General features: G+C 43.8%; 1 protein-coding gene and 1 long non-coding RNA gene across 2 annotated transcripts; one reads left to right on the top strand and one right to left on the bottom strand.

Moving 5' to 3' along the window:
* Window positions 1–88: 88 nt before the first annotated feature.
* Window positions 89–9004, bottom strand: CUNH19orf25 (chromosome unknown C19orf25 homolog). The gene is made up of 3 exons (XM_069101989.1): window positions 8848–9004; window positions 2169–2318; window positions 89–1053 (listed from the first exon to the last, which is right to left on the bottom strand). Exons 2-3 carry the CDS (start codon window positions 2305–2307, stop codon window positions 809–811), a joined length of 384 nt encoding a protein of 127 aa, XP_068958090.1. The 5' UTR covers window positions 2308–2318; window positions 8848–9004; the 3' UTR covers window positions 89–808.
* A 4732-nt stretch (window positions 9005–13736) lies between these two features.
* Window positions 13737–17941, top strand: LOC138172240 (uncharacterized). Its single transcript, XR_011171080.1, has 3 exons — window positions 13737–14037; window positions 16819–16914; window positions 17865–17941. It is a non-coding gene; the product is annotated as an uncharacterized lncRNA (long non-coding RNA).
* The last annotated feature ends 8259 nt before the right edge of the window (window positions 17942–26200 follow it).

Raw genomic sequence — 26200 nt, 5'->3', positions numbered from 1 at the left:
AGAACAGGGAAGTGTCAGTAAGAAAATCTTCCTCAACTTCCTCCTGGCCTTCAGGGGGTAAGCCTAAGAGAAAGAGGCCAGGCCAGTGTCTGGGTAATTTCACTTTAATTTGGGCAAGGAAATCAACAAAGCCACTAGATCTAGCAAGCAGAGAAATGACCCGTCAAACTTTTAAAAAGCATGGATTTAATAGGATTTTGAGGCCCATGTGTGGAGAAACAGGAGAGAACGGGAAGAAGCTATGCTGGCAGCACCAAATGACACTTTTGGGAGCTTCAATAATTAAGCGAATTCCTGGAGCCAGCATTCTTCTCTGGTGATCTGGCAGTGTCTCTCAGAAGAACCATCCTTGGAGATAATGTCTTCATTATACTCCTGTCATCATATTCCAAGTGGACTTAGTGCTCAGCTCCATAGTCTGGTTTAGATTCTGTTCTAGATACCCACAGGCACAAATCTGCCCAGATCAATCCTGACCTCCCCGGGAGACCCCAATTGTTGTGTGCTGACAATTGGTTTTGGGTCCTGATACTACGAGTGAAGCTCTGTGGGGCATTCTTGTCCTCCTCATAGGACCAGAGGTAGATCTCATAGTACAATATTCTTCCACCCCTCCCCCAGCTGGGGACAGGGCCTCAAGTCTAAAGGGGCAGATGGGCTGAAGGAGAGAAAAGGGTGGAGGAAAACCCAAAGGGCCAGAACTGGCAGGCAACTAAGCCTTGGAAAAGCAGCTTCCAGAAAAGCTTGTGTCTCTGTAGACACAAAGGTCCTGAATTTTACTTCCAAAAATAAATCAAAAAGCATGACATCAACCTGAGGAACCCACACCAGGAAGACAGCTGGAACCCTGTGTACCAGAGAGGGTCTTCTGCTTCATCTCTAAGATGTCTTGCTCAAGGCTGTCCCCAGACTGCCGCAACTCCTCACACTTCTCTTTCAGCAGGTCACAGGCCAGCTGGAGCCGATGGTTCAGGGCTACATAGGAGCGACTCTGTTGGTACTGCCGTTCTCTTTCTGCCTCTGGATCCTCATTCTCCTGAATGGCAGGAAGCTCTGAGAAGGAAAAGGGAAGGAAAGGAAAAAAACACAAGTCTGGCTGCCTTTCCACTATCTGTATACTGGAAATGGGAAGAGTATAATTCCAATCTGTGAATAAAATCTATTCCTATGTCTTTAGCTCTGGAATGTGTCATCTGGAAGGGCCCTTATAATACAGAATGTCAAAGCTGAGAGGGCCCTTAGAACTCAGAATGTCAAAACTGAGAGGGCCCTTAGAACACACAGTGTCAGAGCTGGGAGGGTCCTTAGAACTGAGACTGTCAGAGCTGGGGGGGGGGCGGTACTTAGAACCCACAATGTCAGAGCTGGGAGGTTTCCTAGAACACAGAATGTCAAAGCAGGAGGGCCCTAAAAACAGAGAACACAGAATGGTATAGAAGAAAGGACCTAAGGACACTGAATGACATAGGTGGAGACTCTGGAGATCATTTAGTACATCCTCATTTTACAAATAGGGAAATTAAGCTCCTCAACCTTATGGAGATCAGTTTGATATAAGGAATAAGATATGCACAACTACAGCAGTAGGCACAATGTGATAAGGACCATAAGGCAAAGTGGAACAATCAACAGAACAATAAAGTGGGAGTCAGGGCTGGATTCAAGGTCCAGTCGTACCCCTTAATAGCTGCTTGACTGCACAAATCACTTCCCCTCTCTGAATCTGTTTCCTCATCTATAAAATGAAGATATTATCTGCACTCCCTACATCACTGGGGGGCTATGAGGCAAGTGCTCTCGAAACGCGAGCCAATTATTATCTTCAAAACCACATATTCTATCTCCCCATAAGTATTTAACTGAAGCTGATGTTCAAATTGAGTCTGATTTCTTTTCTCAGACGCCAAATGACAGGAGTAAGCAGGATGCTAGAGAGCAGGGGGAAACTAGCACAGGATTAATAAAGATCTATATGCATGTGCATATATATGCAAACATAAACCTGTCTGCACACATGCCAAAAATGACCAACCACAAAGTGGATAATTAGGGAGTAAGAGCTGACCAGACTACCAAGCTGACTATTCAACAGAAATGTTCAAATTCTCCCAGGATCAAGCTGGGGTACAAAAAAACAGGATTGCAGGAGTGATGGGGACTTACATTACCTTCCAGGGCTTGTGGGGCAAAGGAGGTGAAAACTGGATCAGAGGGCAGGGCACCGTGGACATCCTCCAGGATCTGTTCAACTGTGGGTGGAGATGGTCTTGTGGGAAGGACCACTCGCTTTCTTGCCTTAGAGGTCATTAGGCAGAAGGCTGAGGTAGAAACAGAGATAGGAAATTAGGGGAAACTACACAAGGAATAAGAAAGTAGATAGGGAAAGAGAATGGGGAGGGAGGGAAGAACAAGTGGAAAAGCAGAATCACAGAAGAGTTGAGTCCACTGTAGATCCCTGATCCAGAACCTCAGTGGGGCTGTCACATTTGGTACCAAGCATGGCAGTCCTTTTCCCTGTTCCTGGAGGCAACATTTAATGGTAGAAAAAGACCTGGGAGATTTCACCTCCTTAAATGGATTTAGTTGAGGGTAATATTCAAACGAATTTACATTCTTTGAGTCAGGTTCAAACCCTAGTTTAATGATATTCTTTGCCCTCTACATATATCCTTGATTTTATTCCCATCTCCTCAAATCAACCCCAGTCCAAAAAGAGAAGTCCCATATCCTTCCCCCACCCTGCCCCAATTCTGCTACTTCCTCCTGCTATCATCCCAGGTCTCTTTGCTGCCCTAGCTCCTGTCTGCACAGATTTTGAAGCATCTTTCTTCTAAAGTCCAGCTCTTCTCTATCATACCCTCAATGACTCTCAATGCCAACAAGATAAAGTCTGGCTGACATTCAGGGTTTCCACAATCTAAGCCCAAGTTACCCTTCCCATGTCACCTTCCACTATTCCTCCTAACATACCTACCAAACATGACTGCTCCAACCCAGCCAGAATCAAGCAAGCATTTATTAAGCTCCTACTGTGTGCTCAGTCCTATCCATTCATTCACACTATTTCTGACCAAACGGCACTTTCCCATTTCTGCACCTTTGCTCATTTTGTGCTAGGTCTGCAAGGCCCTCTCACACCCCTCTGTCCAGCAGGGAATCCATCTTTCTTACTTAAAAAAAAAATAAAAAACAACTTTTTTTTTAAAAATTGGTGAACTTAACACCAAACAAAAAGGCTGCAAATCTTCATTATGTGGAGCTTACTTTTCATTTGAAATACCTAATAAATGGCACATGTCACTTTTAAAGCCCTTATACCTGAGTTGATCCATCTTGAGTCATTCCTGGCTCTAAGTCAGTTGCTTCCATTCACACCAGTCAGTCCCTCCAATTTCCTCATTTCACAGATAAGGAAACCTGCCCAACTAATCTGCATTTCTCCAAGAGGACAGCCTCACAAAGGGTCTCAGAGAGTACATGAGATACTTTCCATAAATGTTAGCTGAACTGAAATAAGGTGGGTAGGTAAGAAGGAAGGTAAGAAAAAAAATGACAGGTGGGAAGATGGGAAAAAATTGGGGGAGGAAGAAAGTAGGAAGACGGGAAGGAGTCAGGTAAAGGGAAATATGAAAGCTAGAAAATCAGAGAAATCAGAACACGGCAGCAACTCCCAACAGAATTGAGATCGAGTATTCTTTCACCTTATTTTTGTATAATCAATAACTTGCTTTTTGGATTAGATTGGAAGTGTTCCTGCCTCTGTTTACCCCCTGTCCCCAAGCCATCCTGCACACTGCTACCTAAACAGTATTATTTATGCATAGCCATGTCATTACTCCAGCGAAAAATTTTCAGTGGCTCCCTGTTATCTGGCTGACCTTATAAAGTTTAAATTATTCTGTCTCAAATTCAAAGCCTGAAACAATCTGGCACCCCCATGCCTTTCCAGTTTTATCCCATTAAGGGCTATTTCACAGATTATCTTACCTACCTAGCACTTAATACCTAGTGTCAGTTAGTCAACTAGTATTTAAATTTAAACGACAACATGCTAGGGATACAAAGAAAGGCCAAAAAGAGTACCTGTTCAAGAAACTCACAATCTAATTGGGGGAGACAACAAGAACACAACTACATACAAACAACAGATATATGAAGGATAAAGTGGGAGGTGGACTCTCAGGAAAGGCAAGTTCCTAAGATTAAGGACTGAAATTTTAACTGGGAATTAAAGGAAGCCCGGAAAGCTGGGAGCCAGAGATCGTGGGGAGCCAAAGAAGCCTGGTTCAGAACTCAGATATTAAATCCTAATAGTGGACTTTAAAACAACAGACTAGGTAATGATTAGAAAACTTGAGTCCTCTTCCTTTATCTCATTGCTCTATAAAAACCTTGTCCTAAGAACCAATAAATGGAATTCATCCTTCTTCCCTGAACTACCCACATGGCCTGATCATTTCTTATTCACATCTCTGAATCATGCTAAGTGCTGGACACTGAGCATCTCACAGCAAATGGCACCCACACAGGACACAAAGGAAGGTTCCTGAAAGGAAGGTCCACAGTGGAGATGGCCCTTACAAGCAGAAGGAGCTCCAAAAACTCACAAGTCACAGGGCAAGGGAACTTTTTTCAATCAATTCTTAGTTATTCTATTCCACCAGGCTGATACAGGGATTTTTAAGCTTTCTATCACCATGGGTCAAATGCATAGGTCAAAGATCAGGAACAATATTTTCAAGTATTTAAGAAAGTAGTAAAAGAAAGAGGCTTTGTTATTATGAAGGAACAGTTAGAGGAATTTTATTTAGTGTGTTTGGAACATTGCAGCTCTGGGTTTCCAAAGGGTGGTGTAATAGAATGGGAATCAGAAGGAAAACAGATAACTAAGAAACTAGGAAAAGAAGGAACTCAACATTTCCCAATTTCTGTCTTTTTTCTATGGAATATATTAAAGATATGTTTAACATCAGGAATGAAAGTGCCAAAGGTGGCACAAACAATTAGGTGTAATGCAGCTGTCTTTATACAGTATTTATAGCAAGTCAATAAAGTATTCAAAAAATATATTGGGATAAAAATTAGAAAAAATAAACTTGTATGAAAAATGTGAAAAGAAGTTTTAAGGTTTAAGGGCCTCCTTTCCTCCAATCCAACTCTGGCCAAGTTTGATTGTGGGAAAAGCTGTTAAAAAATAATATTTATCAAAATAATAAAAAGTAAAAAGGGAATTTTCCCCCTCAGATTAAAGAGGCAGACTAGCAAGCATTTAACTATTCTCCTGCCTCATCTAAAAAGAGAAAAGTGTTGGGTATCAGGATGCAACCAAAGGTTAATTTCATTTGGCACTAAGGCAAATTTAGAACATACCCAGATCTGAAAAACTTCAGGAGTAAAGGGTTTTAACTCTAGCTAGTACAGTCCGGAGAAATAAGCTCCACTGGACCTTGTCCAGCTTCTCCATACTGTACCTGAATGTTAAAGGCCTTTTGCTTTCTTAAAAAGAAAAAAAAATTTAGATATCACTGAAGTTCACAGTACAGGTCAAATTAGCTGAAAACTTTCTTTAAAAGTCTCTAGTCATAGGGGCGGCCAGGTGGTGAGTATCAGCGAGTAAGAGCACTGGCTCCAGTGTCAGGATGACCTGGAGATCGAATCCTGGGCTCAGACACTCAGCACCACACCCAGAAATAACTGGCCTTGTAACCTTGAGCAAGTTATTTAACCCCAATGGCTTAAAAAAAAAAAGTCTCTAGTCACTAGAGGAGAGAGTGCTGAAGGATTTTAAATCACCCTCCTCAATCTAGATAAAGGGAGGATGCATGATAAAGGGCTCTACAAATAGCAGCCCTGGGGCATAGCATGCTGCCCCACACTTATTAGGCAACCTGAATCCACAATTCAGACTTTGCAACTCTGAAAAGAAGAGACAAAACCTCTGCAACTCTGAATAGAGAAGTAAAAAACCTAAATTCTCTATCAATAAATTTTGCATGTGATGATTTGAAAATTCAACTAATATCATGACATTATTGTGGTCTTCCTGAGTTGTGGTACAATTCTATTATATAGTAAAGATTGGATAATTGTTGTTAGCCAGAAAGTGTTAGATAAAACAAATTTTTTTTTCTGATTTTTGTTGAAACTAAAAAGATAGAGAAAAGAAATTTATGTACAGTCATATTACTTTATCAATTCTGTTAAACCCCGTCTCACAATGTTTATATCTGCCACATAGAAAACCAGGTGGTTACAAATTTACCTCTAGTTACAAAAGGAGGTTGGTCCCTTCCCCCTAGAGTCTAGAGGGTACCTCAATACAATTGTATTAACTTCTTTCATCCTAGATCAGATTAGGAAAAGAGAGTTCCACCTTTCCCCCACACTTGCAAACTTCACCTTCCCCCACTGGGCAAAGGAATGGGGGGGAAGAGACTTCAACCTACCATGAGGGTCCTGCTGTTAAAAGTTCTGAGCCCTACCACTGATAAGAAACCAATAGTTGTCTGTACTGGATAAGACAATCCATCCTTTTTATCAATGATTTTATGTGATCTAGAAATACAACTGACTTCATCTGAAGTTTAATGTTTTTGCTACAACTAAAATAATTTGGCTGTCACTTATGGAACTTGTAAAATTGATCATTTTAGTGTCTCAATGTTAAAACCTAGAACTGTTCATTGATTATTGTATGTGGAAAAGAGGAAACTAGGTAAAAACTTTATTACATTCCTCCTGCATGTATGAAATTTAGCAAAGCAGGAGCATCACATTCAGCCACTGGTCTGTATCAGTTCTTATTTTTTAACGTCAAGACCCCTGGAAACTATCTCTATAGGAAAAATCATCAGACTAAGTTAGGAACTTGTTTTAGTTAATGCAATTCTTAAATAATGAACCTAACTTGCTAAAAAGTTGCAAAAGATTAATAAGGATTGGCTATTGCACCAGGATAAGTTAAATTTGAGAAAGAAAAATGTTAAAGAATATCCCTTTTTGTTAAAAGGCCTAGTAGATCTTTATTGTTTTTAATAGCTACATGAGAATAGAATTAACTGTAATTACCTCTAAGCTGTAATCACAGTAAAAATTGCTGTTTAAGATAAAAAGCATTTAAGACCATATTCACATATTTCTACTTAGGTCTGATTCCTATGATCAAAATAAGTAATCAGTAAAGGATATGAACTCTTTACGTTAGCTTATTGGAAAATTTAATATTTTTTACCTAAAATTAGAAAATGTACAGAAAATTATGCAAACTACTTAAAACACCTTAAGATATATATTTTTTTATTTTCTTCTTTGGCTCTCCACAAGAGATGAAGAAGGAAAGCATTCCAAGTGGGGGGAGACAGGAGAAAATGCTTGGAGTCAGGAGATAAGGGTGTCTGATTTGAAGAAGAGCAAGGAGGCCAGTGTCACTGAAGTATGTGCAGGGAATTAAGGTGTGAGAAGACTGGAAAGGTAGGAAGGAGCCAATTCATGAAAGGCTTTAAAAGCCAGATTTTGTATCTGACCCTGGAAGGAAGGGGAAACTACAAGTATTTTACTGAATAGCGAAGTGACATGATCAGACTTGTACTTTAGGAAGGTCACTTTGAAAGTTGAATGGAGGACTGATTGGACTACTGAGACTTGATGCAAGGAGATCCATCAGTAAGCTGCTGCAATACCCCAGGCCTCAGGGGATGAGGGTCTGCATCAGGATGGTGGCACTGCCAGAGAAGAGAAGGGAGGGAGCACATACTGGAGATGTTACCAAGGCAGAAATAAGATCTGACAACTGATTGGATACAAGCGGTCAACTGATTGGATACAAGCGGTGAGTGCCTTGTACGTAACAATTGCTGAGAATCATGACCTTCCTCTTTTCCCCAAATTCACCTCTAGAATGCTTCTGTCATCCTTTAAAACAATTCCAAGGCCTCCACCTGGGATCAAAGATTTAGAGCTTGAAAGGACCTTAGAGGTCATCCAGTTCAACTACTTCATTTTAAAGATGTGCAAACTGAGGCCCACAAAGCCTAGGTGACTTGTCTAAGGTCCCACAGGCCATAAAGCCAAGACTGGAACCTAGATCCCTTTGTTCTAAATTTGGCCCTTGTCTTCAGCAAACACCTTTCCCCTCAAGACATTCAGAGTGATCTTCCTAAGTACAAGGGTTTTACAGCTGGAGTCCCCCTACTGAATCTTATATAACTGTTTTTCAGTCTTGGCAAAGACACCTGAGTGGTTTGTCATTTCCTTTTCCAGTCCATTTGACAGATCCTCATCTGTCCAACGGAGGCAAGCAGGGTGAAGTGACTTATCCAGGGTCACACAGCTAGCGAGTGTCTGAGGGGGGATTTGAACGCAGGTCTTCCTGACTCCAGACCTGATGCTCTAGCCATGGGCAACCTAGGGGCCCCTAATTTACATAAACTTCTCCCCTAAGTCTCTGCACATAGTAGGGTAAGGATGGGATTTGCAGGGGTTTAGGGGTGGACCCAGGAAAGCTCTCCTGGGAGGGGTTAAAGGAGGGAGAAAGAGGGGGAAGGGGAGGAAGGAAAGCGGCGAGAGGAGGGCAAAGGAGGAGCAGGGTGGGAGGGAGGGGGTAGAGGTGCAGGCAGGGGAAGGGGGGGGAAAGGATGGGGCACCTGCCCTCGCCCTCCCCCTCCCGCAGCACTCACTAACATCATAGGGACGTGACTAAATGCAGCTCAGCCCCCTCCCCACCAGACCCTCATCTGGTCCACGGGAGCCCATCCCATGACTCGCGGAAGGCCTAAGGGAGCACTTCCCTCTCCTCATTCGAACACTATGAAGGAGGAGGTCGAAGACGGGAAACAACTAGCGCCTCACCTGAAGCTCGCGCTCCAGTGTCAGGGCAACCGCCACGGTGGCCACTTCCCCTTCCGCCGCCTTCTCCCTCCTCTCCGACCCCTCCCGCCTCCGCGCACGCGTCGGAAGTCGCGGGGCGAGCGCGCGGCCGCCCGTTCTGGCCCCGCCCCCTCTTCCCTGCCCCTCCCTTCCCGCTGGGCGCGCGGCCACCAGTTCTGGCCCCGCCTCCTCCTTCCTGCCCCTCCCTTCCCATTGGGCGCGCGACCGCCCGTTCTGGCCCCGCCTCCTTTGGGCGCAGGCAGGGCGGTTCTCTTTCAGCCTTTCCTCCTCCTCACCCTCGCTTCTCGCCCTCCCCCCATCTCCGATGCTGGACATGTGACGTTCTGGCGTCGCCTCCCCCTCCCTTCACCTTAACTCGGGCACGCGTGGGACGAGCGGCCTAACGTCGTTCTGAGCCCTCCTTCTCCGTTCTTCTCGCCCTCGGGTGGTGGTGGTGGGGGGGTCTCATTCCATCCTCCCACCTCACTCCTCCCCCCACCTTCCCCTTGCGCCCCCTGCTGGGAGACCATGGATTGTGTGACAGGAGGGGGTGGGGCAGACTGAACCTTCGGCTCCTGGAGGGCAGACACCGTTTTCCTTTTTGTCTTTTCCCCCGGGGCCTCCATGCCTTTCCTAGGTCCTCAGGACTATAAATTTGGACCTGGAGGGGACCTCCGAAGTCATTCCCCATTGTGCAGGTGAGCAGACTGAGGCCCAGGAAGGTGCTATTTAATAAATACTAGCTTCCCAGCCTCAGTTCCCTCATCTGTAAAATCGGAATAATGACAGCGCAAGGTTGTGAGGCTTGCACTTTGCAAACCTTAAAGTGAAATATAAAACCTGAGTGATGGCACCACTAACTATGGGTGACCTGGAAGCCTGCAGGCACGACCATCCCCAGCTGCCCCTGAGCTCCTGGAGCACAGCGCTTAGGAAGAAAGCTGCAGCAGGACCCCAGAGCATACAAAATAGCACCAAGGGAGGCCGAATGCTCCTTTCTAGAAGGGTGCAGAACCTGGTTCTGACACAAAGTCCCAAATTTAGAAAGTAAGGCTAAAAGGATGAGTAAACAAAAAAGGAATCCCACCATAAAGATGTTGCTAGGGAGCCCCCAAGACACAAACCTGGAAGAAGACAATGGATTCAAAACACAAAGGCTCAAAGAAAAACACTGCTTGGACACAAGTTCAACTAGAATTCCTGGGAGGCATAAAGGATAAGTTTAAAAAACTAAAAGATCACTAATAAAATTCCATTGCCCCACAAGTAGGGAAACTGAGGTCCAAGAGAGAAATAACTCTTCCCAAGCCTGAGTAATCAGTCTGTCCCAGAGCCAGTACTAGATAGAACACAGGTGTCTTGATTCTGCCCTGAGCTTCTCAGACATGATGGATCTCTCCTTCCATAAAGATTTCTCCTCCCACACTCCCAGCTGCCAACCCTTTAAATAATCCCCATTGCTGGGCTGAGGATGAGGAGCTGAGCTCAGCTCAGATGAGTTTCTAGGTACTTTCCAGTCAAGCCTCCTCCTAACTAGGTTTCTTTTCTCTTTTGTTTTATAACCAGCTACTGTAACTGTACTTTCCCTTCTTTCTGTCCTGTTTCTCCTTGGCTAAAACCTGAAATGCTGTGGACAAAACTAGTCTGCAGTGGGCACTAGAATAGTTCCCTTTCCCCTGGGCCCTGGTACCTAGCTGATGAGGCTACCTCTTGGACACTGTCCCAGGCAAAAGAGTGGACAACACTAGTCATTTAAATTATACAGTGCATTCGTTATCAAAGGGGAAGTAGGGACACCTACCTTCCAGTCCTGGCTTTGCTACTAAGTAGTTATGTTTTCTTATCTGTAAAATAGGGGGGAAAGGGTCTATCAGATACCTCTAATACCTCTTCTGCCACTTTATTTTAAGGGTTCCTTCAGTTTTAAGAGCCTGTCAAACATCATTGGAGCCAAGGGAGCCCTCCTATTCCCATAACTTTAATCCCTAATTATCCCTCAGCTAGGCCCCACTTGACTCATCCAGACCCATGATTCTTCGTTCTGGGAAAGTGACAGTCATGTTTCCCCAACCATTGGGAGACCCTGATGTTCTGGAAGAAGACAGATGGCCCTGTGTCAGTCCATGCTGGCAACTCAGGAGGACAAGGGAGGTTTCAAGGCCACGAGAGAGAAGTTGGGGATGTGATGCCAATACTCAAGAGCCCAGTGGTAAGGTCCATCTCCCCAGTCTGGGACAGTGCCAGGTATTGAGTTTGGCCCAGGAGTCATCAAACAAGAGGAAGTGGGCAAAGGCATTTGAAGAAGGTAAGGAATCATGTTGAAGTGGGGGCAGGGGAATAGGGGCCTTGACTAAAATTTAGGCCTCCTGGGGAGGGAGGCTAGGGCTCTCAAGGAGAAGGAGCTCCCTGATTCCTTCTCCACAAAGACCTCCTTTTCCTTTAGCCCCCCAGGGCCCTCAGAGTCAGCCTACAACCCCAACCCCCTATTTCTCTGTTCTACCAGTGGAGGAGACCTTCCCCTGCCCACTGTAAGTACCATGCTGCAACATACCTCAGAACCTGAGTGGGGTGAAGAATGGACAGAGGTCCCTCCCCTATGACATAACAAATGACAGGAATGTCATTGAGAATATCTTTTAATTTGACTTTTTTATTAATGTGTATGGTTTTTTAAAAAATTATTGATATATTTTGTTGCAGCACAACAGACTTCTCAACAAACCCTTTCACAAAGGATGTTCCCCGAGAAACAGTTTATCAGTTAACAGAAAAGAACTGTGTTCTTTCACTGTGATAGTGTGGTGCTAACACTAACCATTGTCATTAACAAGGGTTTGGCTTTGTTTTTGTCTATTCGTGTGAACTTCATTTACTTTTCTGAATTTACTGTGTGAGTTTAGTGTTCTTTTAGTCCTGCTTTCCCATCCCACGTTTCTATTCTTAGGATAAAGACAAGAACTGGGTCTGGGACTGCATTGGTGTAGGGAACTCCCAGGTTGAGGTAACTCCCTCCACCAGTATTAGTATCTTCTCTGCAACTTTTGGTTTTAGAGAATTGCCTAGAGCTCGAAGAGATTAGAGTTAGGGTGAGTTACTTGCCCAGGGTCATTCAACCAGTGTCTGTCAGAGGCAGGATATGAACCCACCTCTTCATAGATCCAAAGCCTACCCTCTATCCACCCGGTGTCCTCTCTAATAATTTCTTACTGTGTAGTAATAGCCCAATTATATTCATATACTACGGGGAAGGCTGGGCTTGGAAGCAACAAAGCTTGGGTTCAAGTCCTTCTTGTGATACCTACTACTAGCTCTGTGACCTTGGGTAAGTCACTTAAACACTATGTGCCTCCCTAGGATAACTCTTTAGGATTAATGAAGTCATTTGTAATAATAAAGGAAGTTCCCATGCTGAGCAATGCCCATGATGCCTAAATCACCAATCATTATCTTATGTATTATAATTTATACAGATATTCCCCAATCATTGGTTACATAATTTATTTCCTAAAATCATAAACAAAGCCATTATGAAATTGTTGATCACTGAGGTTGTAATCTCTGATAAATGACTTAATATGTGATCCCTAGAATTTGTATCCTAAAGGGTGTTGCTTTAACCCAAATAATAGAATTCTCTAGTGGTGGAATTTCAGTCGATTGCTCATTAGAGAAGGCATTTTGGGGTTAAGGGGTCTCCCAGCCTGAAGGTCTGAGGAAAGGACAGCTGCCCAGTCTTTCTGTGGCTAGCATATCAGACCTACTGAGCTTCTCTTTCTCCTCTAGCAGCCTCCTCACTCCTTGCCCTCTGTACCGAAGGAGACTCTGGCCTCAGAGGCTAAATCTCCCTCCAAAGACCCGGAGCATGCCAGACAGCACACTGGTCCTGGAGTTGGTATGTGATTCAAGGTCCTGTCCCTTCCCCTTGACCCTGGCCTCAACCCCAGTCCCAGCCAACTGTTGTTTTCTGTTTGTCACTGGCTAGAGCTTGGGCACAGGGGTGGGGGTGGAGAGGAGCCAACCTCATTCCCTTCCTCCAGCCCAGTTCCCTCCTCAGGATGATACCCTGGTCTCTTGCTCCCTTCGGGCTCTGCCTGATGCCCACTTTTCCTTCCCTGTGAGATTCCAAGGTATGTATTACAAGGTGAGTAGTTTTGGTCCCAGAGTGGTGGTGGTTATGGATGGGTTGGAGAGAAGCCCTTAGGTTATTGATTCTTGAACACTGTAATGTCTGAGCTAGAAGGGACCTGAGCTTTCTTGTTGCCTGACAAGTGGGCAGCTGGGCCTGGCCACGATCTTTGGCTGGCAAGTGAAGTGAAGACATCCTAGCTTCCAATGGGTACCTGCTGTCGGTCCCCAGGTGCAGGGCAGGCTGCGGCCCCACACCCGTGAATTCCTGGAGACCCTGAGTGAGTTCTTCCAGGTACCATTTCCCCCCCACACCTTATGGTCACACCCCATTATAGTTGGACACAGGGAGAGTGCAGTGGGATAGGTCAGTGGGTTCTACCTTCTGGTTGGAGGGGAAAATCTGAAGGATCTCTGGGCCTTCCTAAAGCATTGTAGGGTCAGGAGCAGTCAGACCTTTAGCCTGTCCCCTCATAATTTCCTATTCCCCACTCCCACCCCTCTAGATCATTATCTTCACCACAGCTAAAAGGGACTATGCAGAACCAATCGCAGATCTCCTGGATCCCCACAAGAAGCTGATTAGGTGAAACTTGCCAACTCCCCCCTCTGCTCTTTGACCCTTTGACCCCATCACAACCTGATCCTTTACCTGCATGGTCCAGTGAAAAAAGCACTGGGCATGGGAGTCAGGCAGGAGACTAAGTGTTTTCTCTTGGCTTGGCCACTGACTGGCATATGACCTAGGGCGAGTGACTGCCCCATTCTGAGCCCCTCTTTCCCACATTTGTAATATGGGGCAATCATCCTAGCCTCCCTGCCTGGGGTGAAGTTGTGAGAGTCCTTGAATAAAGTGGCATCCAAACAGAGGGGTATTTGGAAGTCAAAGGGTGAGGATGAGGATTTTGTTTGGACCCTAGAGGCCGTCTCTTCCAGGATGACTGCATCTGCCTCCAGAGTCACTATGTGAAGGACCTGAAGGTGCTGGGGCAGGATCTGGCCCGGACAGTGGTCCTGACTGATTCCCTCAAGGCCTTCCCCTACCAGGTAACAGCCTTCTCCCCTCCACCCCTTACCACCATGGACAGATATGTCTACATGTGGAGCAATGAACAGTAGCAGAAAGAACCCTGGATCTGGAGCCAGATTGAAGCCTTTTAGGGTCAGGAAGGACCTCAGAGGTTATCTAGTTGAACTCCAGCATTTCTTACATTAAAGAAACTGAGGTCCATAGAGGGAGACAGAAGTCGGGATTTAAACCCAGGTCTTCAGACTCTAAATTCAGTGTTCTTGCCACTACCCAAAGGTCCTGAATTTGAATCCTGGCTTAGCCACTTATTCCCTCTGCCATCTTGGGTAAATCCATTCCCCTCCTTGGGAATCGGTATCCTTTTTTTTTTTTTAATTTTTTAATTTTTTGCTTTTTGGAGGGGGGAGGGCAGGGCAATTGGGGTTAAGTGACTTGCCCAAGGTCACATGGCTAGTAAATGTTAAGTGTCTGAGGTCGGATTTGAACTCAGGTCCTCCTGACTCCAGGGCCAGTGCTCTGTTCACTGCACCACCTAGCCACCCCCATATTTTTTTTTTTGCTTTTTAATTTTTTTTTGGAGGGCAATTGGGGTTAAAGAATCAGTATCCTTTTTAAATGGGAAGATTGATAGGGAGATCAATGAGGAATGGAAAAAAGTAGTTTGATTGTTAGTGATTCAGTATCAATGTAATAAGAGGCCTTTAGGAGAGTCCCAGGAATCTGTGCTGCATTGATTAAGCACTTACTGTGTGCCAGGCACAATGAGAAGCCCTGGGATACAAAAAAGGGTAAAAGACAGTCCTTGATCTTAAGGTGATTCCAGTCTAATGAGAGAGACAGCATGCAAGCAACTACATACGAACAAGATATACACCCCCTTTGTGTTTGACATTTTTATCTTCCTTGCATAAAGGCCTAGGTAGCATTCTTGTCAAATTTTAGATGTCCCCAAACACTATGAGATAAAATGAGGATCCAAAAAGATCCTGACAGGCTAGCAGACCTCAAGGCCGCAGGCTCCCCACCCTTGCTGGAGCATTGGGTTGAGTTCACTTTGAAGATGGTCAGTAGGAATAGTATACTGGTACAAGATGGAGGAGGCCTGATTAGACAATACTTATACTGGGAAGGATCTGGAGGGGTTAGTGGACTGTCAGTCAAGCATTTGTTAAGCACCTGCTACATGCCAGACTATTCTAAGCAATGGGGCTGCGAAAAGAGGCAAAATACAGTGCCTGCCCTCGAGGAGTTTATAATCTAATAGAAACTGAATATGAGATAGCAGTGTGATGTGGTGGCAAAAAAAAATATCCTCACGTGTCCTTGGACTGTATCTTCTGCTCTCATCAGAACTCTGTGGTATTGCTTCCGATTCTGGGCACCACCATTTAAGGGTACCACTTAGGCTGGAGGGAGTCCAGAGGAGGACAAGTAGAATGAGGAGGGGTCTTAAAGTAATGCCTTATCAGTTGAAGGAAATGGGTGTATGTAGCCTGAAGAAAAGAAGACTGAAGGGTCACACAAGAACTCATTCAAATATTTGGAGGGCTGTCATGTAAAGAGGGAAGTCTGTCCTGTTTGTTCCCAGAAAGTAGAATCAGGAGGAAGGAATGGAAAGTGGAAAAGAGCACAGTTTAGTCTTGAGGGCGCTGGGAGCCGTCTAGAATGGAAGATGACCGAACTCCTTTTCCCTGTAGGTCTGCAAGCAGAGGTTGGACAATGTCATGTCCTGTATGATGTGGTGGGGGTCCCTTTAGTATGCGAGTTGGAGGGAACAGCTACCAACATCCCTTCTCACTCTGAAATTCTATGACACACAGAATCTGTCCCCAAACGGCAGTTGTTCTAAGACTTTGGGTATATCACAGAAAAAGTCTGGAAGACAAGATATTCCTAGCAGGGCTCTGTGGTAGGGAAAAACAAACTGGAAACGAAGCAGACACCCATCAAATGGGAGAGGAGCAAACAGATGAATGTAAGGGGAATATTATTGTGCTATAAGAAACAAAGATAAGGAATTCAGAGAAATGGAAGACCTAAATGAAGCCATGCAGAGAAAAGGCAGAACCAGGAGAACAATGCTCATGAAGCTGATGCTGATGAAAACAAGGCACCATTGAATTCATATTAATTTCAGTGATCAATCTTTGTCCCAGAGAAAAGAGGAGAAAGCATACCTCTGTCCTCTTGACAGAAAGGTGGGAGGCTAGGAGTGTCTAAGGGCACGTAAGGGGTGCCGGGGCAGCTAGGTGGTACAGGGGGTAAAGTGCCGGGTCTGGAGTCAGGAAGACTCATCTTCCTCTAGCTAGGTAACCCTGGGCAAGTCACTTAATCCTGTTTGCCTCTATTTCTTTATCTGTAAAATGATCCGGAGAAGGAAATGGCAAACCACTCCAGTATCTTTGCCAAGAAAACCTAAAATGAGGTCACAAAGAATCAGACACAACTGAAAAATGACTGAACAAGTTGTCTGAGGAAGAATAATACATTGTTAGCTCCTTTGGGTAGATTTTGTTTAACTTTGCCTTTGCTCTGTGGCATAGTAGAGCTTTTAAAGCCAGAAATAAGAGTTATCTGGAGGTGGGGGGTGGCTAAGAAAAATGAAAGAAAATATAAAGGCATTAGATTAGCTCTTAATCCTGGGAATGAATCCTCCTTACCACCATTCACCCTCACACAGAGTGGGAATAGTCTGGCCTTTGCTGTCCTCTAGTGGTCACAAGGAGAAAATTACCTAAACTGGACAATGGAAGTTATTAGGAGAGAGGAAAATGTCCCATTCTTTGCATGTCTTCCAGATGGACAACCAGCTCCTGATACCCCGATGGCAAGGGGACAGTGAGGACCAGGAGCTGTCTAAACTTCTGCCTTTCCTAGAACGTCTAAGTCACTTGGTAAGGAAATAGTTGGAAATGGGACAGAAAGCCCCTGTTGAGGACTTGGCTAAATTTCTCATTCCCTCCCCACTCTACTAATTGGACCTTCTATCTCATAGGTTCCCAAAGTGGGTGATACCACCTCCTGGGGATGCTGGAAGGATTGGGGGAGGGAGGTAGTAGCCTAAAGTACAGTTGAGGGGTATTAAATAAAATAAGGGGGTGATAGAAGTATAAAGAAAGATAGAAGAAAATTTCAAAAAACCATTCATACATGTTTCATTTATTGTGTAACAGTTAAAGTCATAGTAATTACATTATTTTCCAAATAAACACACAAAATGCAAGTTATAACCAACCAGTGTTCAAGTCCACCAATAGGCCTTGACAAACAAGTGTGGGCAAGTGAACCAGCACATTGTCAGAAGTCCAGCTTGCATGGGCAGGAATGTGTGTGTAATTACTAGTTTACAGTTTGGTACTATATAGTTCCATTATATCTACAAAATTTCAATACAGGGTACGACTAGGTGGCACAGTGAATAGAGCACTGACCCTGGAGTCAGGAGGACCTGAGTTCAGATCCGACTTCAGACACTTAACACTTACTAGCTGTGTGACCTTGGGCAAATCACTTAATCCCAATTGCCCTGCTTTCCCCCCTCCAAAAAAAAAAATTCAATAGAGGAAAAAAACATAAATTTAAAAAAATTATCAAATTTAAGATGCAAATAGATTTTTATATATTTTTTGAAATGATGACATTTCCAAAAAAAACTGTTAAAGGGTTAAAGAAAGTAGATTGGGAGGGAGTACTGAGTAATTTTTTTTTAAAGGGGCAGTTGACCAAATAAATTTGGGAACCTCTATTATATCTTCTCTCTGATTCCCTAACACTCCTGTGGAATGCCCTGCCCCCTCACCCAGTCATTCTTGTCATTGTCTCTCCCTTATACTTTGTCACATAGGAAGATGTCCGACAGGAGCTTTGGAGGCTTCACCCTACCCTGAGCACAGAAGAGTGAAGCAGGCCCCTCCCTTAGAAGGTATTTGGGCATCTGGAAACTCTTCCCTTCCAATTGCCCCCAGCCAACACACACACACCTACACCTACACACCCCTGACATCTGTCTTTGGGGGTGAGGGTGCTGAGGAGGTAGAGAGAGCAATTTTTCCTTGGGTTTGATTGCATTCAGCCTAGGTTCTGGGTCAGTGCTCCAGTGAAATAAGATAATGAGACCAAGGGAAATCAGACAACTTAGCTAAGCAATGAAATATACTTACTGCCTTATCTTCTGTCCCCTTCCCTGTATTTTCTTAGGAAAACACAGGCTGGGGCCAGGAGGTATGGTGAATAGCGTGGTGGTGGCTGAGCCAATGTTGAAATTTTCACCTGGGGGAGGGGGGCACACCCCTACTATTCCTTGTTTTATCTAATCTAGCAAACTTTGCAGAAGAAGGCTTACTTTCTTTGGTTAAAGGTCATAGGTTATATTATTGGATCCAGGGTCTTGTCCCTCTGTGATGAGACAGGGCTTCTCAGAAAGCTTGAGGTAAAAGGGCTTATAGAAACATAAAACAGTATCAGAGGTAGAAGGGGAACTTAGTGCAACATCTTCCTTTTATAGAAAAAGGCAGTGACTTGCCCAAGATCACCAAGCTCTTCCATGACCCAATCTGGACTTGAACCCAGAGTTTTCTCAAGGGACACAGGGACACATTTTCTCCACCATGGTAGGGCAGCTACATCTGGGCCAATCATGGCCTCTGACCCTCAGCCCTGATTTGTGTTGTCCACTGCAAGTAGCTGCTGAACCCTGGGGGTTTTCAGTGGTCTGACAGAGCAACAGATCTGGCTGGGAGAGGATGTCTGTTGCATTTCGTGTATGAAGATACTGAGAAACTTTAATAAACTGATTTTACCACTCCAGTGGCTGAGGCGGACAAAGGGCCTATGGCAGAAGAGAGCATTTCCTGAGTTTCCTGGGCGGAGTGGCAGTTGTAACAATAATAGCAACAGGTGTTTTACGTGCATGATCTCATTTACGCCTAGCCCCAGCAGGAGCAGTAGGTTCTGCCTATCCATTGTATTGAAGAGGACACTACATTTTAAAGAGGTTAATTGCCTCACCCCTTCAAGCGGCAAAGGGGGTTTGAATGGATGTCTTCCTGACTGCCGAGTCCTCACTCTATCTAGCATGCTACTTTGCCAGGGCAGGTGCCTGATAGTCTATAAACACCCATTAAGAACCTACAATGCACTAAGTACTGAGTGTGTGCTCAGCAATGGGGATACAAATGTAATCAATGAAAACTCGAGAGATAGAGTCTCTGCTTTAAATACCTTTGTAATAGGGAATGTGCTTGGCAAGTGAAAATCACCCCTGATGGGTAGGCAATTTAATGAGGAGGTTGGCTAGGAGTCTCCAGCTCCTTCTGCTTGATGCTAAGACCAAGCTGCCCCCAGAAAACTGGAAAGGGGAAGCCACCTCTACCTGGACCACTCCTTGAACTGGGTCCTTAAACTCTGCTGGGGGGGAATGTGAGAAACATATCTAGTCCAGGAATAAGTGATACTCGTTGGGAAGCCAGGAAGGTTTTCATTACATTTATTCTTTCTGAATAAATGAGTAGCCTCTTCAAGAGACCACCTAGAATGAGACAAATGCCAGTCTTTTTATGCTGCTCGTCCTGCCTGGCCCCTCTCTTCAGAACTGGGATTGGTTCCAGCTCTTCTGGGTTCCGTCTTTCTGACCTGTCCACTTCTCCCTCCCAACCCATGGGCTAACATGGGTTGCATTTTCAGATAACGAGACTCATTCTATTCTGTGTTATTCGGGGTGTGTTGGTCAATATGCATGAGGCTAGTTAATAAAAAGTAGGTGACCATCCCTTGACCCTGGCCAGTTTGAACGAGTTTAGCCTAGGCCTCCTCCAAGAAGAAACTTACAGATTTCTTGCAGCTCTATGATTGGATAGGGTTGCTCTGCCCTTCCTTCCCTCTTCCTGATTTACCCCTTTCTGCATGTCCTGTGTAACAGCTGTCTTTGTACTGCCATTGTTCCTGTAGAATCTGTGGAAACCAAACTGTTAGCATTTCTCACAGCTACACAGAGGATAGGGGCTCATTTCCCTGGGTAAGAACTAGCCCAAAATGGGTTCTGTTTACCCTTTAAGCAGAAGTTAGGTCTCCTAGGTGGGTGGGGTCCCACCCTAGATTGATTGAAGAGCTTATTCCTTGAGGGCTGGGACAATCTCATCAATCTGTCTTGTCCTTCAGAGACTGACTCTTTAGGGGCTGGGCCTTGAATGAAGAAATAAAGGAGAAAAGCTTAGATCCCCATTTAATAATTGGTTATTAATATAATAGCCAAACAGTTTCACAAAGAAAAGTAAAAGCTTCTACGTTGAGGATCTCATACTCTAGTGCAGGAGGTGAGACCTGAGTTCTCACACAAATGTGCAGCTTTAATATCTTTTCTGGGGCTCAGTGGTCTTAGATTATTTTTTTAAATAGCGTTTTATTTTTTGCAATTACATGTAAAGATAATTTTTAACATTCATTTTTAAATAAAAGTTTGAGTTTCAAATTTTCTCCCTTCCTCTCTTCCTTCCCTCCTCCCTAAGACAGCAAGCAATTTGATATAGGGTATATATGTGCAATTATGTAAAACCTATTTCCATATTAGTCTATTGCAAAAGAAGAAAGAATTTGCAAAAAAAAAAAATTACAGGAGAAGCTAGGTGGCACAGTGAATAGAGCACTGGCCCTGGAGTCAGGAAGACCTGAGTTCAAATTCGGCCTCAGATACTTAATACTTACTAGCTGTGTGATGTTGGGCAAGTCACTTAACCCCAATAGCCCTACATTTCCCCCCTCCAAAAAGCAAAAATAAAAAAAAATTACAGTTTGCAAAATTTTTTTAAGTGAAAATAGTATGCTTCTATCTGCATTCAAACTCCATGGCTGGGGTAGCTAGGTGGCAGAGTGAGTAGAGCACTGGCCCTGGTGCTCAGGAGGACCTGAATTCAAATCTAGCCTCAGACACTTAACACTTACTAGCTTTGTGACCTTGGACAAGTCACTTAATCCCAATTGCCCTGCCTTCCCCTCTTCAAAAAACAAAACAAGACTCCATGGTTCTTTCTCTGGATATGGATAGCATTTTCTATCATGAATCTTTTGGAGTTGTCTTGGATCATTATATTGCTGAGTTAGGCTATTTTCTGAAGGTGTTAAGACTTTTGTCCCTTTTGGCTTCCCCAACCTTAGTGAGCCAAGAGCTCCAGACTAAGCCTTCTTAGATCCGACAAGTCTCTTAATCGCCTGCAGGGTCAGAGCACTATGCTGAGTCAGTGATGGGGGAGGGGTGCCTACTGTCCTGGAGCCTGGAGCGCACCCTGTCCCAGTGAGATAAGAACCTTACCAGCTCTATTGTGCACCATTACATGATAAACCTATGGGAGAGTTTCAGAACAAGGGCCTTTGTAAGGTCCAGTGGAAGAAAAAGGCCATTGCTATGTGAATTTTGGCTGGGGTAAGGTAATGGAAGGCTGCTGCCTGGAGGAGTTAGCCTTTGTATTGAGTTTCAAAGGGAAGGTGGCCATTAATTAACTAACTCTGGAGGGCTGGGGTAAGAGGCCTAAAGAATATTACAAAGAAATGAAGATGGGAATAGTCCATTCTGACTGGAGTGTAGGGTGCAAGAAGAAGGTGATCTGTTTTCAATTCTGGCTCTTCCCCCTGAGACTAGTCAGAACTTTATCATCACTGTCCATCCCAATATACAAACATATGCCAGGTTCCATCCCTCCCCCCATCCCAAGTCTTCTTTTCTCCTGACTATAACCATTCCCAGGCCCTTCATCATCCTAATTACCCTCCTCTGGATGCTCTCTGGCTTAGTGTCCTTCCTGAAATGTAGAACCCAGAACTGAACAGAATCCTTGAGTAGTCTGACAAGAGCAAGTCTCTCTTTGTCCCAGAGGTGATATGTAAATCTGTATTGCTTATTCCCTTAAAGCTAGAGAATTTGTACATACAAGGAACCAAAACATAATTTGTGACTGAGGGATAAAAAAATGACCAGACTTAAATATGTTTTAGAACTCAACATGTCTGTTTCACTCAAATTTATGATCTCCATATATGTTTAACCATATTATGAGAAAGGAATTTTCTTAATTGAGTAGGTGGTAAATACAATAAGATAAGAGAGTTGACAAAGTGTCAATTGAAATTATGACCCAGGATATCTGTGTTTTCTTTACCATTAACATGCCATAACATAGTATGTATCCATAAAATTAAAATATTAAGATAAGAAAAAGTCCCATTATTCAAGATAGTGTATCAGGTTAAAGGTCCCATCCTTAATGTTATAAACAGAAGAAAAATGTTAAGTCAGCCCCATCTGGCCTTCTTGACACAGGAAGAGGTATTCTCTGAGTTTACATCAGAGAACAAAGAAGGTGTTAGGTCCAGGCTCTTCTTCTGGTTAATTAGTTCAGGCTCTGACCCTTATTAAGATCCAAAAATACTATTAAATGATTATCATTGTCAATTGGGGAATGACTAAACAATTTTTGGTGTATAAATGTAATGGAATATTACTATGCTATAAGAAATGATAAGCAGATTGACTTCAGAAAAACCTGGAAAGACTTTGACAACCCCCAATAAAATCCAAAGTCTGAACTAATTAACCAGACTGCTTTGTTCTTCTTTAAAACTGCCCTTTCCTGTGTTGGTAACTTGAAAGATCAGATAAGGTCCACCCTGAGTATTCCTTCCGTTTATATTTGGATGCCTGGAAATTCAGAATAATGGAATTTCTCTTATCTGGGGGGCATACTCCACATGGGAGGAGGACACAAACATCCTGAGATCATAAATTTCAATGACACTACTTTGTCAATTGTCTTATATTTACAACTAAAAAACTTCCTTTTTATTTATTTATTTTTTTGCTTTAATTTTTTTTTTTTTTGCCTTTTTGGAGGGCAATTGGGCTTAAGTAACTTGCCCAAGGTTACACGGCTAGTATTTTTGTGTGGGTATTAAGTGTCTAGGCCAGAACCAAACTCCCGGTCCTCCCAACTCCAGGGCTGGGGCTTTCCTCACTGCTCCACCTAGCCGACCCTTTAATTTTTTTTTATTAATTTGTTTGTTTACTTTTAATTTACAAGATTCAGTTCCACCATTCCTTGAGTTTCACATTCTGTCTTCCTCTCTCCCCTCCCTCCCCCCATGGCGACATACAGTCAAGTATAGGATCTGTAAATACCTTCACATTAGATATTAGTCAGGTTATAGAAACTTCCTTTTTAATGGTATGGATGAAAAACATGGAGACCATACATCTGAGGGACACAAATATCCTGGGATTGTCCTTAAACATATAAAAAAACTTTGTCAATCTCGTGTCAGGCAATCAGAACTTAGATATTGGCTCCTTGTAAGTACAAGCTCGATAGCTTCATCTAACTTTAAGGGAATAATTAATATAAATGTACATCGCCTAACCTGTTCGTCTCCTTTAACCAATCTTTAAAGGTAACAACTTATATGAACTGATGCAAAGTGAATTGAGCAGAATCAGAACATTGTACACACTAACAGCAATACTGCACGATGATCAACTGTGAATGACTTAGCTCTTCTCAGCAATACAATGATCCCAGACAATTCCCCATGATGACCTGATGGAGTCTGAATGCAGATTGAAGCATACCAATTTTCACTTTTTGTATTTTTTTTTCTTTTGGGTCTGTGCTTTCTTTCACAACATGACTAATATGGCAATATGTTTTACAGGACTGAACCTTTGTCAAATTGCTTACCGTCTCAGGGAGGGAGAAAATTTGGAACTCAAAAAAAATTTTTAGATGAATGTTAAAAATTGTCTTTACATGTAACTGGCATGTGGGAGGGAAAGAAATAGTGAACAAGGTGCTCTCAGAAAAACTTGGGAAGATGTAATGGGAATGCAAATTTGGAAGATCTTCCCTGCCCCTAGGATAAAGTGCACCAGAAGCCTGGGGAGGGAGGCTTGTTTTTCAGTAGATACTTTTTGATTGGCCAGTGGGTCAATAAGGTTGTTACATTCTCTGAGCCAGGAGAAGGCTATATAAGCCCTGATGTGTAGCTTTGTTTTGGGACTCATTTTGAGAAGTGTTCTGTGATTTGATCTGAATTCTGGGAAGCCGTTGTTGAGAGTCCCCCGGCTTTGAAAAACCCAGATGTGGAAACCCAGATGTTGACTGGGTATGGATGTAATGGTTGGACAGTTTGGAAATCTGTCTACTTGATCTGTTTCTGTCTTGATAATTCTGCCTGTATGCTTTGAAGTTCGGGGTGCTGACCTTTTTCCCCTGAACAAGGTAAACGATATATGTCTGACTGATTAAAGTAAGCTTGTTAACCCATTTTGAGTTGCTTTCCTTTATCAAAGCAGATCCAAGAACCTGTGGTGGCGGCAAACCCTGAGGACGCTTGGGGTGCTTGCTGCTACAGAAGACTTACATGAACTGATGCAAAGTGAAATGAGCTGAACCAGGAGAACATTATGCATAGTAAAAGCAATATTGTACAAGGATCAGGAGCATAGAGGGAGTTCAAGAAGGACTAGCGACCTCTGATATGAAGGTTTGCCAAGCCCTTTTCAGGACTACTCATATACCTTTGGTGTCTACCTGGCTCTCAGCTCTCACTTGTAGCACGCACAGTGGCTACACCTAGGTAAACTGTTTAGGCAGACGAGCTAAACTAGGTTGAGGGTAATTGATGGGCCTTAAACCTGTCAGTGAGTTAGGGTGTCTACGCTAAGCATGTGAAGACTTCCCCTCACAGAAGGGGTGAATGAGAACCGTTTGTTCTAAAGGCCATGAAGGCAACTAAAGTAAGTGCTGTGGAGTACTTAAAGCTTGGTCAGACATCTAAGACACCAAGGCCATCCACTGTATCCCAGGTCATCACCAGTCATTTTGATTTTTGTCTTGCCACTTGACTCCCATGAATCTGAAAGAGAGAGTGAAACTAATGACTTTGTGCAACTCTGCCTCACTTAAATCCAATTTACAGGCAAGTCAAGACATCACCCATGATATCATGGGTCCTCTTCCAAAACAAAGGACAAACAACAATGATGATCAACTGTGTCTAACTTAGCTCTTCTTAGCAGAACAATGATCCAGGACAATTCAGAAGGACTAGAAAAAGAACTGACAGAGTCTGAATACAGATTGAGACATTCTTTTTTTTTACTTCATTTTTCTTGGGATTTTTTGAGGGGGAGTCTACATTTCTTTTGCAACATAGTTAACATGAAAATGCTTTGCATGACTGTACACGTATAATCTGTATCATATTGCTTGCCTTCTCAAGGAGGGGGTAAGAAAGGGGAGAGAGAATTCGGGACTCTTAAAAAGCAAATATTAACATTTCACATGTAATTGAGAAAAATCATTAGTGAAATTGCTCATAAATATACAGAATTAGGAATTCACAAATTTTCGTGAAGGTTTCTTTAGTATTTGACAAAACAGAACCAATTGCATTCTGTGTCTCCCTGAACCCACTGCCTCAAGGCACACAGAGGCAGCTAGGTGATGTGCTGGAGAGAGTCAGGAATCTGACCTCTAGCAGCGAGCTGTGTGGTCTTGGGCAAGTCACTTCTGTTTACCTCAGTTTCTCCAGCTGTAAAATGGGGATTATAACACATATCTCCCAGGACCAAATGAGATATTTCTCTGTTGCTTTTATTTTTAGATATTTGTAAAGTACTTAGCACAGTGTCTGGCACATAGATACTTAATAAATGCTCATGGGCCCAGCCTTATCCACAGACTCCTTTTACTGGGAGCATCGTGGCCTCCACAGCCTAGTAGCAAAGGCACAGGATGGAGTCAGCACACCTGGGTGCTCAGACTTTGGCTTATCCACTGGTTCCATGTATGACCTTGGGCAAATCATTTGCCCCACTCTGGAACTTAGCTGTAAAATGGGGATAATTGTACCCAGAGAAACTTATCTCCTTCCCAGTAGGATCAAAAGAGAACCAATTGGGGAGGCCAGGTAGCACAGCGAGTAAAAGCACCAGCCCCAGTATTGGGATGACCTGGGGATCGAATCCAGGCTCAGACACTTAACACCCACCCAGAAACACCTGGCTGTGTAAGCTTGAGCAAGTTACTTAACCCCAATTGCTTAGGGGCAGCCAGGTGGCTCAGTGAGTAAGAGCACCGGCTCCAGAGTTGGGATGACCTGGGGATCGAATCCAGGCTCAGATACTTAGCACCACAC

This window comes from Petaurus breviceps, unplaced genomic scaffold (assembly GCF_028583685.1).
Source record: "Petaurus breviceps papuanus isolate PSGF00001 unplaced genomic scaffold, PetGlider_PUasm1.0 523, whole genome shotgun sequence".
Lineage (NCBI taxonomy): Eukaryota > Metazoa > Chordata > Mammalia > Diprotodontia > Petauridae > Petaurus > Petaurus breviceps.
This window is presented reverse-complemented; position numbering and strand designations above follow the sequence as displayed.

What these genes read in the sequence shown, in the direction of transcription:
- CUNH19orf25 (XM_069101989.1), bottom strand. Translation starts at nt 2,307, where the DNA reads ATGACCTCTAAGGCAAGAAAGCGAGTGGTCCTTCCCACAAGACCATCT. An exon ending in TGCCCCACAAGCCCTGGAAG is followed by an intron (nt 1,054 to 2,168) that starts GTAATGTAAGTC and finishes TTTCCTTCTCAG; the next exon opens with AGCTTCCTGCCATTCAGGAG.